The following is a 16850-nucleotide window of genomic DNA, read 5'->3' as shown; positions in this document are numbered from 1 at the left end:
GATACATACAATCTATCACTTACGTCCACTTAAAAAACATACCCTCTGTTGGTTATGGATATATATACACATACACATAAAGATATACACACATACATATGTCTACAAAACTAGACAAGAAGTAAACACACCATTTCCTGGGTAGTCCTTACCTCTGTGGAGGAAGGTAAATGTGATGGGGTGAGAAACTTCACCTGTCTGAAATTTTTTATTTATTGGGGGGGAGGGCAGAAAAGGGGGGAGGTGAGAAAGAGAGAGAGAGATCTGAAGCAAATATGGCAATGTTAAAACCAGTTCACTCTGTGTAGGTGGGTACCTGTTTTGCCTTTTATTGCTAGCATTTGACAAGTATATATTTTTCTATTCTTGTATCACTGTGATAAGGCATGCAATCAGCATACAGCTATGTTATTTCCCCCATTCCACCTGAAAGTTTCTATTTTCTAAAATGTGACTTAACCCATTCACACCTACACTCAGTCTGGATTGATTCCTACCATTGTTCTTTATTCTTATCACACTTTCTCAGCGTTTCTTTTCCTTCCCATAGACTGAGTAGTCTTTATGCAACTTTTTTCCCCCTATAGTACCTTGACAATTAAACACTTTGATCCTACTTTAAAAAATAATCACCCTTAATTTTTTGCTGTTGTTGAGTGAGCACTTTCAATGAAACTATTTTTTTTTCCTACAGTTGGAAACACCAAAAAGCTCTAGCTTTGATGTAAATGGAAGGGATCAATTCTAAAGTCACTCAGTTACCACCATTATGACAAAACCAAACAACTCCATTATACCTTGTAAAACCAAAAGCAGAACTTTAATGAGCTTTTACTGCACTGCAATTACAGGAACCCATAACATGCAACAAAAATAATTGTCTTTTGGACATAGTTACAAATAAACTTGACATTACAATTAACAGCAACGTATTCTACTGGAGAAAACAAATGCAACTTATTTCAACTTTCAGGTTAGAAAATTTATGTTCTTACTGCACTTCCAAGTAGCATTTAGAAAGTTTAGTTTTCCCTTTCTAACTTCTAAAAGACAATATGATTTTAATACAATCATACACAACCATTTTCACAGTGGAAATAATCACAAGGAATCAACAGGTGTCGTTTAATTGACTGACTGATTTTACTTCAATTATTAATTCTGAGAGGGCTCCTGCAGTATTGTGGATTTCAGATGGGGAAAATAATCAGACCAGGAGTAAACAGCCTTGGTCTTTAGAGTGGGGGAGGGAACATGCAGCGGCACACAGGGCAGGTGCCTGACTTCTGAAGCCAGATGGACACACAGGGCTTGTGAAAATAGTGGTGGCATGGGAGCTCAGTTGCCACCTCCCCCTTCACATATTCACTGCAACAGATGGGACAACACATTTCCTGACCAACTGCACTGTGATCTTCGGTGACCAGGATCTCAGGAAGACTGCTGATGCTCTCCTTGCTCGCTGGTGGATTGGCCACCTCCACATCCACCGCAAGAGACTCCAAGTGTGCAAGGGCAGTTTCCATGGCCTGGGCCAGGCGTTCCTCAAGTGCCATATAGGTGAGGAACTGAGGATCCACATAGGAAATGGCTTCAGCCACTCCTAATCCATCTGCAAATCCATCGAAGAGGCTCCAATCCACTTCTAGGTCTTCGCTCACACTGGAGTCGTCTTCAAGGTTGTTGTTTCCATCCAGCATGAATGCTCCAGGTTGCATAAACTCATGACCAGAATCATTATCCCCCTCGCTGCTACTCTCATTTTCATTGTATTGGAGCCAAGAAATTTCTCCTTCTTCCAGGGATGCTGACTCCTCCTCCTGAGGAGATGGTTCTCTAGCTTCTGCAGGATAATTGCTGCCATCGTTGCTAGCACTGGCACCAGCACTGGGACTGGTGCTGGCACTGGCACTCACTTTAGGTTGCTCAGGTTCATGCTCTTCTTTCCCCGGTAGAGTCTCCCAGCTTTCACCACTTGAGGACTGATTTTCCTCTCGATCTCGATACTTATGACGCAGAGCAGCAGCCCACTCTTCGTCGCTGTCAGAGTCTTCATCACAGTATTTGTAGTAATCATCACTGTAGGTCCAGAAGTCAGCATCGGCCACGGTTCGACGTCGTCTCGGCACCTTTTCTGGTTTCACTCGCTCATTCTTCGCTTCCCTCTTTTCTTCAGGGTACTTTAGCTCAGAGTAGCCACTTGAACTTTCACCTCTACCTCTTCTTGCTGGGCCATCTGAATGGACTTCAGCATTGGCAGCATCCCTCCATCTGGGAGTATTGTGTAGCACATCATCATCATCGTCATCAGTATCAAAAAATATTTTTGGTTTCATGCAATTTGGACTTGCCAGATTTCTGATTTTGGGCCTCACCACCAGTTCCTCTGAACTCTTTGGGGTGTTTTCCCCACCACCACAAATACTCACAGGAGCCCTACTGGGACACTCAGGTATATTCTGCTCTTGTTTCTCCCTCTCTGAGCTGTCACCGTTTGTAGCCACCTTGTCTTCAGCAGATGTGCCATTTTGCTGTACAAACTCAGCTGCCTTAGTAGAGCAACCCGCTGCAGAGGCTGGGTCTAACTCGTTAATCTCCTCTCTCACATCATGGTTAAAACTAGACAACTGTGGTGGCTGCCCAGCCAAAGACCTTGCCCCTTTCTCTGAGTCATACAGCTTATCATCTTTAAACTTTCCAGTTTCCCCTCTTCCTGGTGGTCGCTCAACAGGCCCAGCCCCCTCCTCCTCACTATCATCAGCCCCAAAGGAGTCAATATGTCCATAAGCCATTCCTCTTCTGCCACCTGAAGCCCTGTACTCTCTTGGCAGATATCTGGAATAGTCCTCATTATCAACATTCAGGCTGCTTCCTGAGCTCTCACTGTCATCCCAGCTACGATGAGTGGCAGAAAATGGTGATCGGCTTCTCTTGGTGATTTGACTGGGGGCTGATCCGGGCATCGGGACTTCAGATGCCGTCTTTCTCTGGCTGGAAATTCTTTCCTGCTGGCTCGCGGATGGCCTGAAACTGACATAAGCATGCCTTCTTCCATATCTCCTGCCTGTATTGGACTGATACCCTCCTGCTGGTTTGGGCCATACAGGCTTGCTAGATTCCTGACCCATTGCTCTGACTTAGGAAGGTTTCCAGTACAGCTGGCGCGTGGGTCCTGCTGCTCCTTGCACACGCTTTTGAGATGGGACAGTCAAATCAGTTCAGAATAAAAGGAGCAAGGAGATTTATTTTCACTTCAGCAGGCAGGTAACAGAAAGAATACGGGGCCTTTAAAATTAGTTTCACTTTCTTCTAAGGCCTGGAGTAGCATTCCAGTGACTGTCAGGTGTGTAGACCTGGAACACATTTTTAATGTTGGCAAAATGATTACAAAACTGCGTTTGTAGGAAAGCCAGACTTAAAAAGAGAATCGACAGAAGGTGGGGGAGACTGGACATTTGGAAGGCGGGTGAAATACTGTGGAACTGTACCAATGTGGGCAGAAGAAAGACCGCTATGGTTATTGTTTTGTTTATTTTTTATGGGGTGCCTGCATTTTTTTGACCCTGCAGACATATAGGAGAAATGCGAATTGGAATAGAGTGGAAGATATGGATCACTGTGTGTGCACGTGCACGAGTATGTGTGTACGTGCCTGTCAGGAGGAAAGGGGCAGGTGGAAGGTGGGCCAGCAATCCCACCATGAAGGGATGGATGTCTGTCTGCAGTGAGGAGGGGCAGGCAACAGATGCACTGGGAAGGGATGTGAGTGTCAGACAGAATAATACTCACTCTGGATGTGGGTGTGAAAATGACAGGCATGGGTGGGGTGGCTTCAGAGAAGAGGGGTCTGTGTAAGTACGAGAGAAAAAAGAGTGTGTGGGTGTGTGTGTGTGTAGCTGCATGTGTGGCAGGTGGATATGTATGGGGGGATGCGTGTGTTCCAGTGTATGTGGCAGGCAAGGAAGGGTACGGTAGTACTGGAGGTGGTGTCGATGAGTTTGTGTGAGTGTTTGTCAAAATGGGAGGCAGCAATGGAGAAACATCAGTGCGAGCAAATGCAGCAGGCAAGGGGTGGCCCTGGAGAGGGGAAGTGTGTGTGATGAGTGGAACAAGGACAACAAAGAATGTCTGTTTGTGTGACTATAGCAAGCAGGGAGGGGGGTGGTGTCCCTAGAGAAAGATTTATGTAAGTGTGAGTGTGTGCACCCGTGAGGACCAGCAGATGAGGGATGTCTACGCACAAATGTGGGAGACAAGGGAACAGGAGAGGAGAGCACTTGAGGGGGTTGTGTGAAAGGTGTGTGTGAGAGTATATGTATGTAAGGGGCATCCAAAAGAAGAGCCAGCAATAGACAGGTGTCTCATGTGCGTATGTGGCAGCCGCGGAGAGGAGAGGGTGTGTGCGGGTAAGAGAGAGAGAGAGAGGGAGAGGGAGGGAGAGAGGGAGAGGGAGGGAAGGAGGGAGGAGGAGGGAGAGAGAGAGTGAGTGTGTGTGTGTGTGTGTTTGCTAGAGCACACAGATGCAAAGAGAGGAGGTCCTGGAGGTGTGTATGTGGCAGGCAGTGAGGGGCTGGAAGTGGGGGGAGAGAGTGTGTGTATGAGACAGAGAGAGAGAGTGCGTGGGTGTATGTATACGTATTACACAAATACATGCATATAAGTGTGTGTACACACACACACACACACACACACACACACACACCCCTACGCATGTGCAGGAGAGGGAAAGCGCTGGAACCTAGAGTATAAAGGGGAAAGGGGCTGCAATGGAAGATTTCTGTGTGCGTATGCAGCAGCTCGAAATGGGGAGGAGAAGGGGGCCAGCAATGTCATAACGGGAAACGAGAGGAAAACGTTATCAGCTCAAACGGCAGGGAATTGGGGGTGGGGGGGCGGGGAGAAAAGGGCTGGCTATAGTTTTTCCCTGGGAATATTTTTTTTCTTCTGACAGTTCCTTCCCTGAGAAAGATATTTTTTACCTAAAAACAATCTTAACCATTTACCATTTCGCAAAACAACAGGCAAATGGAGGAAGACAGGCCATGGGGTATTCTGCAAAGGGATGGAGGAGAGGAAACAGAGGACGCGAAGGAGAGAAGTGGGAGAGGGCAGAGACCACCACCCCCCCTCTCAAATATCGATTAGAGCCATTCGAGCGGAGGCTACGCCACCAGGGATGAGAAATGCAAGATGGAGCCCCTGAACAGGCTGATGGAGGACACAGGCCTCACTCTGCAGTCAGGTCCCGCGTCCGCCCCACCCCTTCCCGAGGGGGCGAACCTGAAAACCCGCTCGCTAGAACCCCCCAAAATCCTCGCCTCGGCGCCCAGCCACTCGCCCCCATGGCTGGCCACTCACCTACTGCCAGCCTGTAGATGGACCGAGGACATAGATAGCCCTTTACTCACCCAGTCCGGACACCCGCAAGATCTTCGGGGCAACAGAGCTGTCGCACCTCCGACCGCCACGACCGCCAGAGCCGCTGCTCCTGGGTCTCCAGCTCCAACCCGCCAGACAGCAGCGGGGACGTGCTGCGGCAGCGGTGGTGGCGGTGGCGGCAGCGGCGGCGGCGGTGGTGGCGGTGGCGGCGGCGGCGGCTGAGGCGGCGGAAGTGATTGTGGCGTTGACTGGAGCCCGCCCCCTTGATGTGGCGGGGGCCGCAGCAGCCCTGGACAAATCGGGGTGAGCCTGCAGGCATTATTTCATTTTAAATGAAGAATCGTCAAAGATACAGACAGCGAAAAATGTAAAAATCCAGATTTCTAAAATGTTAAGCATTTAGCCCTGTTCCCTTTTTTTTTTTTAACAAGATAAAATTTTCAGATTGTTTCTGATTCATTCCAATGTGAACGCAATCATATTAATATATCATATTCTATGGTCGAAGGATCCCTGGTGTCGCAGTGGTTAAGCACTCAGCTGTAACAGAAAGGTCGACAGTTCGAACCCACCAGCACTCTGCGGGAGGTGTGGCAACCTCTTCCTTGAAGATTTCAGCTGTGGAAACGCTTTGGGGCAGTTGTGCTTTTTCCAGTGGGGTGGCTATGAGTAGGAATCCACTCGACATCAATGGCAATGGGTTATCCTACGGTCTATGTTATGGTTTGAATTGGAACTATTAAAAATGTGAAACTATATTTAAGGTTCCAGGAAGCTTACATTTTTAAATTGAAGCTCTTGTAAAGAGCTGTTGCTGTTAATCACAAAATCAAGCATCTCTATCCAAAAGAAATGATCGTGAAGCACAACATGGGTTCACATTCTGGTAATTGTATTGCAGTTAAAAAAAACACCGTAGCTCTGCTTTTTGGATTTATTCAATATTACTGAACTCTGAACTCTTTTTATGAAATTGCACTTTATAATGAACCTCTAACATTTGCATCAAATGTGAAGAATTCCTATGTTCACAAGGGTAGCGAAGTTTTGTTCTTACTGGAAATAAAATTCATAATAGAAAAACAAAAAATTTAAGGATAACAACAGAAGAGAAATAGGCTGTATAACTTTCAAACCATTAGGGAAATAATGTATGGAACAAAGAGAAAAACTCAGCCTAACCAAGGGCAAGAAATGGGAGGGGCAACAAGAAAGCATGTGAAAAGAAAACAAAAGGACAGGATGTTTATTGTGAGTTTCACCTAAGGCAGGAATTTTCACTGCTGTGTGCCATTGAGTCAATTCCAACTAGTAGTGACCCTATATGACAGAGTAGAACCGCCTCATAGGATTTCCTCTTCTTTAGTTTTTACGGGAGCAGATCACCAGCTCTTTTCTCCTGCAGAGCCACTGCTGACCTTTCCCTCAGTAGCCGACTGCTTAACCATTCCGCCACCAGGGTTCTTAAGGCAGAAATAGGAAAGAAAAATATATACTTGTTATGTACTAGCACAAAATAAGCAAGCAAGCAAGCAAACAAAAGAGAGACATGTAGCAATGTTAATATCAGAAAAAGAAATCAAAGTAAAAAGCATTGAAAAGAAGAAAGGTTTTGTTCACTAAGAAGATATGATAGTCACTAAATTTTTGTGCCAAGAATGTAGTTTCAAAATATATGAAGCAACTACTGCTAGAAATATAAGGAGATCAGGAAATCTGCAGTTATCATGGGACATTTAACCACACCCCTTTTAGGTATATGTCTTCTAGTGCTGCCATAACAGAAATACCACAAGTGCGTGGCTTTAACAAAGAGAAATTCATTCTCTCACAGTCTAGTAGGTTCCAAGTCCAAATTTAGGGCGTCAGCTCGAGGGGACTGCTTTCTCTCTATGTCTGCTCTGGAGGAAGATTCCTTGTCATCAATCTTCCCCTGGTCGAGGAGCTTCTCAGGCCCAGGAACCCCAGGTCCAAAGGATGCACTCTGCTCCCTGTGCTGCTTTCTTGGTGGCATGAGGGCCCCAACTCTTTGTTTACTTCCCTTTCCTTTTTATCTCTTGAGAGATTAAAGGTGGTGCAGGGTACACCCCAGGAAAACTCCCTTTATTTTGGATCAGTAATGTGACCTGGGTAAAAAAAGGGTGCTACAATCCCACCCTAATCCTCTTTAACATAAAATTATAATCACAAAATGGAGGACAACACACAGTCCTGGAAATCATGGCCCAGCCAAATTGATACACACATTTTTGGGGGGACATAATTCAATCCGTGACAGTGTATATGTATATATAAACACTGCCATGGAGTTGATTCTGACTCATAGCGACCCCAGAGGGTTTCCAGTGCTGTAAATCTCTAGAGAAGCAGACTGCCACGTCTTTTTCCCCGAGGAGGAGCCGAGGAGCCGCCCGTGGTTTTGAACCACCAACCTTTCAGTTAGCAGTTGATCTCTTTAACCAGAGCGATAGATCTAATTAAAAAAAAAAAAAAAAACCAAACCCAGTGCTGTTGAGTGCATTCCGACTCATAGTGACCCTATAGGACAGAGTAAAACCGCCCCATAGAGTTTCCAAGGAGCGCCTGGCGAATTCAAACTGCCGACCCTTATGGTTAGCAGCTGTAGCACTTAACCACTACGCCACCAGGGTCTCCGTAGATCTAATAGACTGGAAAAATAAATAAGGATCTAGAAAGTTTGAACAGCACAATTAAACTGATCTAAAAAATTTTTTTAATGTATATGTATTTTTGTGCTTGAGAATATACATTTTCTTTTATTAAAAATATTTCAAACATACAGTAATGTAAAAATTTTATTTTTTTTCCGATCTTCAGGTCCTTCTTTTTTTGAAACGCGATGTTATAGCTGAAGCCCCCATTTCGTCCTATTCACCTTACTTGTCTGTTTTTTTCTTTTTCTCCATATGTACATAAGAGTAAGCAAAATGCACTATTGTTTTGTGTGTTTTAGTTTACATAAATGGCATCGTAATAAATATATCATTTTGAAATTTATTTTTTTAGTCAATTTCTTTTGAAATACAGCATTTTTGATACATGTAGATTGAGCTCGTCATTTTAACTGTTGAGTACTATTGTATGACTTACCCAATATGCTATTACTATAAAATATTATCGTATGGATTTCCATTGTATAAACTCTCCAATTTATTTGTCTCTCCCTCTACTTGAATTGTTTCCGTTTTGTGCTATTATATGTAAGGATTCAAAGAGCATCCTAGTGCATGGTTCTTTGTGCCTTGTGACTCTTCATAGGCTTCCTGCCTCACAACAAAGCTGCTGGTGAGAGAGAGGGAAGCAGAGAGGCCCTAAAATGGAAGCCCGCAGTCTTTTAAAACCTAATTTCGGAAATGACATCCCATCACTTTTTTTTTTAATTGTGGTGAAAATATACATAGTAAAACATACACCAACTCAATAAATTATACATGTACAATTCAGTAACACTGATTACATTCTTCAAGTCGCGCAACTATTCTCGTTACCTTTTTTCCAAATTATTCCACCACCATTGACATAAACTCAATGCCCCCCTAAGCAAAAACTCTCCCTTTTTCCTTCCCTCCCATCCCTGGTAGCCACTAGTAATCTTTGGTTATTTCATATAAGTGAGATCATAGAGTATTTGTCCTTTTACCACTGACTTATTTCGATCACCATGATGTTTTCAATGTCCATCCATGTTGCAGCGTGTATCAGGTCTTCATTTCTCTTAAACAATGGTTGGGTAATATTCCATTGTATGTATGTACCACATTTTGTTTATCCATTCATCCTTTGATGGACATTTCGGTTGTTTTCACCTTTTGGCTATTGCGAAAAGTGCTAAAATGAACATTGGTGTACAAGTCTCTGTTTGCATTCCTGCTTTCAGTTCTTTTGGTTATACGCCTAGGTTTGAGATACTGGGTAATATAGTAGTTCTACGTTTAACTTTTTGAGGAAACTGTTTTTCCCAGCAGCCGTATCATTTCACTCATCACTTTTGCCATATTCTACTTCTTAAAAGCGAATCACCTTAAAAACGAGCCATAGTTTAGCTTAACTAGTAAAAAGGTCTGTTTTGAAAAAAAAAATGTACTATCTATATTGGATCAAATTGAAAACAGCAACTTGAAAGGTTGGATGGGAATCTTAAGAGGCAGTGAGTTTATGTTAATGAGAGAGGAACAACTCAGAAAAGGAGGGTGAGAATGGTTGCACAACTCAATAACGTAATCAATGACACTAAATGGTACGTGTAGAAACTGTTGAATTGGTGTATGTTTTGTTGTGTATATTCTCAACAACAACAACAAAATAAATAAAATTTAAAGAAAAAAGTGAATATGTCTAGTCCGCAGTCAGGAAGAGAGGATTGCACAAGGACATGAGTGTCAGGATGTGGGGGTCATGGGGGAGGGGTGTAAGAGCATTTTCAACTTTAATAGATATTGCTAATCTATGTTCCAATGTGGCTGTACCAATCTACATTCCCAACTGCAGTTTATTTGCTTCAGTGTTTCCTCACATTCCCAATACTCTTGGTAAATTCAGATTTTAAAATTATTGCTAATCTGATAAGTATGGAACACTGTTGTTTGAATTTGCTTTTCCCTAAACTACTAGAAGTGTCTTTTCACATTTGTTGACTATTTAGATTTCTTCTTCTCTTAATTGTTTATTCATATCCTTTGTTCATTTTTTGTTGGAGTTGTTTTTATTATTCTTGATTTCTATGAATTCTTTATATATTCTGGGTACCAGATGTCAGTTCTATTTGTATAGTTGCAAATATCTTCTCCTAGTTGATGTTTTCTTTATATGTAAATATGAAACTACTTAAAACAAAAGACAGTTTATTGGGAAGGAAATACAAATGGCACTTAAATACATGAGAAGAAGCTCAAGTTCACTCATAAAATATAATGATATACCATTTTCGCCCATCAGACTGACCAATAGGAAAGTTGATAACATACCGTATTATTGTGAGTGTGGAGCAATAGGAACTCTCTCAGACAGTGCAGGTAAGAAGGTAAATTGACAGAACTTCAATAGTAGGTAAATTGGCAGTATCTATCAAGATTACTAATGCACATACTTTTTGACCTAGAAGTCTACCCTTAGGAATTTATCTACACGCAAATTTAATTGCACACAAATCTCTCATAGTTTCAGACAAACTCACAGGAATTCAATGTGCATGCTTTTAAAAATTAAGAGTCTTTTTTCCTTCTGGTTTTACTTGTCTCCCTCCTTTGCCTACATCATTGTTTCCCATAACCTATATAAATAACCTAGTATTTGTTAATCCATATTTTCTTTGTGCTTGTGTAATCACCTATGGACATATATATACTTAAGAGCCCTGGTGGCTCAGTGGTTAAGCACTTGGCTGCTAACCGAAAGGTCGGCAGTTTGAACCCACCAGCTGCACCATGGGAGAAAGATGTTGCAGTCTGCTTCCATAAAGATTACAGCGTTGGAAATCCTATGGGGCAGTTCTACTCTGTCCTGTAGGGTACTATGAGTCGGAATCAACTCAACAGCAATGGGTTTGGTTTTCTTGTCTTGGTATGTATACTTATGTGTACACATATATACATATGCATACATATGTGGGTTTTTGTCCTTCTTTATTAAAATGGGATCATATATATATATGTCATGGATTAAATTATGTCCCCCTGAAAATGTGTGTATGAACTTGGTTAGGCCATGTGTGGTTGTCCTCTATTTTGTGATTTTCCCTTGTGTTATAAACCATAATCTCTGCCTGTGGTTAAAAGGATTAGGGTGGCATGTAACAGTCTTGCTCAGGTCACCTCCCTGATCCAGTGTAAAGGGAGTTTCCCTGGGGTGTGGCCTGCACCACCTTTTATCGCTCAAGACGTAAAAGGAAAGGAAAGCTAGCAGAGAATGGGGACTTCATACCACCAATAAAGAAGCACCGGGAGCAGAGCGTGTCCTTTAGACTCGGGATTCCTGCACAGAGAAATTCCTAGTCTCGGGGAAGATTGATGAGAAAGACCTTTCTCCAGAGCCGACAGACAGAGACAGCCTTCCTCTGGAGCTGACACCCTGAATTTGGACTTTTAGCCTACTTTACTGTAAGAAAATAAATTTCTCTTTGTTAAAGCCATCCACTTGTGGTATTTCTGTTACAGCAGCACTAGATAACTAAGACAATATACCTCTCAGTTTCTTGCTTTCCTCACTCAATAATAAACCAAAACTAACAATAAACCATTCAATAATAAACCAAATCAATAATAAACCAAAACCTGTTCCTGATGGAGTAGGAGAGCAATGGGGTGCAGACCTCAAATTCTCATAAAAAGACCAGACTTAATGGTGTGACTGAGACTAGAAGGACCCCAGAGGTCACGGTCCCCAGACCTTCTGTTAACCCAAGACTGGAACCACTCCCAAAGCCAACTCTTCAGACAAGGATTGGACTGGACTATAAGACAGAAAATGATACTGGTGAGGAGTGAGCTTCTTGGCTCAAGTAGACACATGAGACTATGTGGGCAGCTCCTGTCTGGAGGGGAGATCAGAAGGCACAGGGGCACAGAAGCTGGCTGAATAGACACAGGGAATACAGGGTGGAGAGAGGATTGTGCTGTCTCATTAGGGGGAGAGCAACTAGGAGTACATAACCCACTGCTGTCGAGTTGACTCCGACTCATAGCGACCCTATAGCACAGAGTAGAACTGCCCCGTAGAGTTTGCAAGGAGCGCCTGGTGGATTCGAACTGCTGACCTCTTGGTTAAGAGCCGTAGCACTTAACCACTACGCCACCAGGGTTTCCACAGGAGTACATAGCAAGGTGTATATAAATTTTTGTATGAGAGACTGACTTGATTTGTAAACTTTCTCTTAAAGCACAACTAAAAAAAAAAAAAACAACTCAAGATGTTGATGACTCTGCTTCCATTAGTAAAGAGGGCACTACTAATCAATGGGGTGAGGTGGCAATAGAAATGTACAAAATACCACCACCAATATCAGGTATTGTTGAGAGCTGAGGCTCTGGGTGAGCCCATGTTTGATACCTTCCTAAAATTTTGTCATAATGAGAAGGATAAGGAAGCTGGTCGGTTGGTCCTACTTTCACTAGACAAAGTGGTGAAAGAAAAAGATGAGCTCAGGGCTTCAGAGTCAAAGCTCAAGTACCACATAAATGACCTCAAAGTTTCCACTTCTGCCTTGAAAGAAAGCCTTATTACTTGTAGTAACAGAGCTGATATTACTGAAAACCAAACCCAGAGACTCATCGTAAAAGTGGCTGAATTACAATACCAAATGAATTCCCAACCTCTAGTGGTGTCTGAAGTTAAAGTGAGGGCATTGACTGGGAAAAAATTGAATCCTAATTCTTGGGCAGATAATCAGGAAGCTGGAGACACTGAGGCCCTAAATTACATTGAATCACTCCTGCCAGCAGAACCAGCCCTCTCACTCCCACTTGAAATGATTACTCCATCTTTATCTCCTAAGCCACCCTCCCCAGTAAAGCCATTAGCCCCTCCACCCCCATCTGATGAGATTAACTCAGCTGAGTCAAAAGAGCCTTTATCTGAGTCACTGCCTTAAACATCACCTGAGGCAGATGGATTATAAGACAATGCTGAATGTTCTCAAATCACAGCCCCACCACCCATTCTGGCTTCTAGACCTGTTGTTGTTGTTAGGTGCCATCGAGTCAGTTCCGACTCATAGTGACCCTATGCATAACAGAACGAAACACTGCCTGGTTCTGCACCACCCTTACAATCCTTGTTGTGCTTGAGCCCATTGTTGCAACCGCTGTGTCAATCCACCTCGTTGAGGGTCTTCCTCTTTTCCGCTGACCCTGTACTCTGCCAAGCATGATGTTCTTCTCCAGGGACTGATCCCTCCTGACAACATGTCCAAAGTATGTAAGACACAGTCTCGCCATCCTTGCCTCTAAGGAGCATTCTGGCTGTACTTCTTCTAAGACACATTTGTTCGTTCTTTTGGCAGTCCATGGTATATTCAATATTCTTCGCCAACACCACAATTCAAAGGCGTCAACTCTTCTTCGGTCTTCCTTATTCATTGTCCAGCTTTCACATGCATGTAATGCGATTGCAAGTACCATGGCTTGGGCCAGGTGCACCTTAGTCTTCAGGGTGACATCTCTTCAACACTTTGAAGAGGTCCTTTGCAGCAGATTTGCCCAATGCAATGCATCTTTTGATTTCTTGACTGCTGCTTCCATGGCCGTTGATTGTGGATCCAAGTGAGATGAAATCCTTGACAACTTCAATTTTTCTCCGTTTATCATGATGTTGCTCATTGGTCCAGGTGTGAGGATTTTTGTTTTCTTTATGTTGAGGTGTAATCCATACTGAAGGCTGTGGTCTTTGATCTTCATTGTTAAGTGCTTCAAGCCCTCTTCACTTTCAGCAAGCAAGGTTGTGTCATCTGCATAACGCAGGTTGTTAATGACTCTTCCTCCAATCTTGATGCCCCGTTCTTCATCATATAGTTCAGCTTCTCGTATTATTTGTTCAGCACACAGATTAAATAGGTATGGTGAAAGAATACAACCCTAACGCACACCTTTCCTGACTTTAAACCAATCATTTTCCCCTTGTTCTGTCCAAACAACTGCCTCTTGATCTATGTAAAGGTTCCTCATGAGCACAATTAAGTGTTCTCGAATTCCCATTCTTCGCAGTGTTATCCATAGTTTGTTATGATCCACACAGTCAAATACCTTTGCATAATCAATAAAACACAGGTAAACATCCCTCTGGTATTCTCTATTTTCAGCCAGGATCCATCTGACATCAGCAATGATATCCCTGGTTCCACGTCCTCTTCTGAAACCAGCCTGAATTTCTGGCAGGTCCCTGTCGATATGGTGCTGCAGCCGTTTTTGAATGATCTTCAGCAGAATTTTGCTTGCGTGTGACATTAATGACATTATTCTGTAATTTCCACATTCGGTTGGATCACCTTTCTTGGGAATAGGCATAAATATGGAACTCTTCCAATCAGTTGGCCAGGAAGTTGTCTTCCATATTTCTTGGCATAGACGAGTGAACACCTCCAGCGTTGCATCTGTTTGTTGAAACATCTCAGTTGCTATTCCATCAATTCCTGGAGCCTTGTTTTTCGCCAATGCCTTCAGAGCAACTTGGACTTCTTCCTTCAGTACCATCGATTCCTGATCATATGCCACCTCTTGAAATGGTTGAATATCGACTCATTCGTTTTGGTATAATGACTCTGTGTATTCCTTCCATCTTCTTTTGATGCTTCCTGCATCGTTTAATATTTTCCCCATGGAATCCTTTACTATTGCAACGCGAGACTTGAATTTATTCTTCAGTTCTTTCAGCTTGAGAAATGCCGAGGGTGTTCTTCCCTTTTCGTTTTCCATCTCCAGCTCTTTGCACATGTCATTATAATACTTTATTTTGTCTTCTCGAGAGGTGCTTTGAAATCTTCTGTTCAGTTCTTTTACTTCATCAATTCTTCCTTTGGCTTTAGCTGCTCGACGCTCAAGAGCAAGTTTCAGAGTCTCCTCTGACATCCATCTTGGTCTTTTCTTTCTTTCCTGTCTTTTCAATGACCTCTTGCTTTCTTCATGGATGATGTCCTTGATCTCATTCCACAGCTCGTCTGGTCTTCGGTCACTAGTGTTCAACGGGTCAAATCTATTCTTCAGATGGTCTCTAAATTCAGGTAGTATATACTTAAGGTCATATTTTGGCTCTCGTGGACTTGCTCTGATTTTCTTCAGTTTCAGCTTGAACTTGCATATGAGCAATTGATGGTCTGTTCCACAGTTGGCCCCTGGCCTTGTTCTGACTGATGATATTGAGCTTTTCCATCATCTCTTTCCACAGATGTAGTCAATTTGATTTCTGTGTGTTCCATCTGGCGAGGTCCACATCCATGTGTATTGTCGCCGTTTATGTTGGTGAAAGAAGGTATTTGCAATGAAGAAGTCGTTGGTCTTGCAAAATTCTATCATTCGATCTCCGGCATTGTTTCTATCCCCATATTTTCCAACTACTGATCCTCGTTCTTCTTTGTTTCCAACTTTCGCATTCCAATTGCCAGTAATTATCAATGCATCTTGATTGCATATTCAATCAATTTCAGGCTGCAGCAGCTGATAAAAATCTTCTACTTCTTCATCTTTGGCCCTACTGGTTGGTGCATAAATTTGAATAATAGTCGTATTAACTGGTCTTCCTTGTAGGCGTATGGATATTATCCTATCACTGATAGCATTGTACTTCAGGATAGATCTTGAAATGTTCTTTTTGACGATGGATGCAACACCATTCCTCTTTAAGTTGTCATTCCCAGCATAGTAGACTATATGATTGTCTGATTCAAAATGGCCAATACCAGTTCATTTCAGCTCACTAATGCCTAGGATATTGATGTTTATGTGTTCCATTTCATTTTTGATGAATTCCAATTTGCCTAGATTCATACTTCATACATTCCAGGGTCTGATTATTATTGGATGTTTGCAGCTGTTTCTTCTCATTTTGAGTCGTGCCACATCAGCAAATGAAGGTCCCGAAAGCTTTACTCCGTCCACGTCATTAAGGTCGACTCTACTTTGAGGAGGCAGCTCTTCCCCAGTCATCTTTTGAGTGCCTTCCAACCTGGGGGGCTCATCTTCCAGCACTATATCAGACAATGTTCTGCTACTATTCATAAGGTTTTCACTGGCTTATGCTTTTCAGAAGTAGACTGCTGGATCCTTCTTCCTAGTCTGTCTTAGTCTGGAAGCTCAGCTGAAACCTGTCCTCCGTGGGTGACCCTGCTGGTATCTGAATACCAGTGGCATAGCTTCCAGCATCACAGCAACACACAAGCCCCCACAGTACGACAAACTGACAGACACATGGGGGTCTAGGCCTATAACTAGATTTAAGTCCCAGCAAGCCCATAAGGTGAAGTACAAAGTGTGATTCAAGAGGAGGTACACCGTACTCCAAAAGAACTGCTTGATTTTTCTAATATGTACAAGCAGAAACCTGGGAAATAGGAGGAAATAGGAGTGGGTATATTTATTAAGGGTGTGGTATAATGGTGCAAGAAACATAAGGACAGATCAAGCTGAGTTTACTGATATGGGACCACTAAGCACAGATTCTTCACTCAGAATTTCAGTTTGAGAGATTAGGAAAGGATCAGATAGTTTATTTGGTTGGGTTGCTGAAGCATGGATTACACGGCGGCCTACACTAAATCAAGCTCAAGTACCAGACCCGCCTTGGTGTGCTGTAGAAGAAGGTATCCAAAGGCCTAGGGAAATTAGCATGTTAGAGTGAATTTAACAGGTTAGGTGCACAGAACCACACATGGAGTGCCATCTTTTACCACAACAGTGAGGAACAAATTTGTGAACGGAGCCCCAGCGTCCTTGAGGACTGCCATGATCACTATTTTATGTAAGTCG

At 43.0% G+C, this 16850-nt stretch overlaps 1 protein-coding gene across 1 annotated transcript; it reads right to left on the bottom strand.

The window, feature by feature from the left end:
• Nucleotides 1-819: 819 nt before the first annotated feature.
• Nucleotides 820-5603, bottom strand: PJA1 (praja ring finger ubiquitin ligase 1). The gene is made up of 2 exons (XM_049872868.1): nucleotides 5409-5603; nucleotides 820-3353 (listed from the first exon to the last, which is right to left on the bottom strand). The coding sequence occupies exon 2, from the start codon at nucleotides 3126-3128 to the stop codon at nucleotides 1236-1238; it is 1893 nt and encodes a 630-aa protein (XP_049728825.1). The 5' UTR covers nucleotides 3129-3353; nucleotides 5409-5603; the 3' UTR covers nucleotides 820-1235.
• Nucleotides 5604-16850: the final 11247 nt, after the last annotated feature.

This window comes from Elephas maximus, chromosome X (genome assembly GCF_024166365.1).
Source record: "Elephas maximus indicus isolate mEleMax1 chromosome X, mEleMax1 primary haplotype, whole genome shotgun sequence".
Classification (NCBI taxonomy): Eukaryota; Metazoa; Chordata; class Mammalia; order Proboscidea; family Elephantidae; genus Elephas; species Elephas maximus.
Note: the sequence above shows the minus strand (reverse complement) of the source record. Positions and strands in the feature narration are given on the sequence as shown.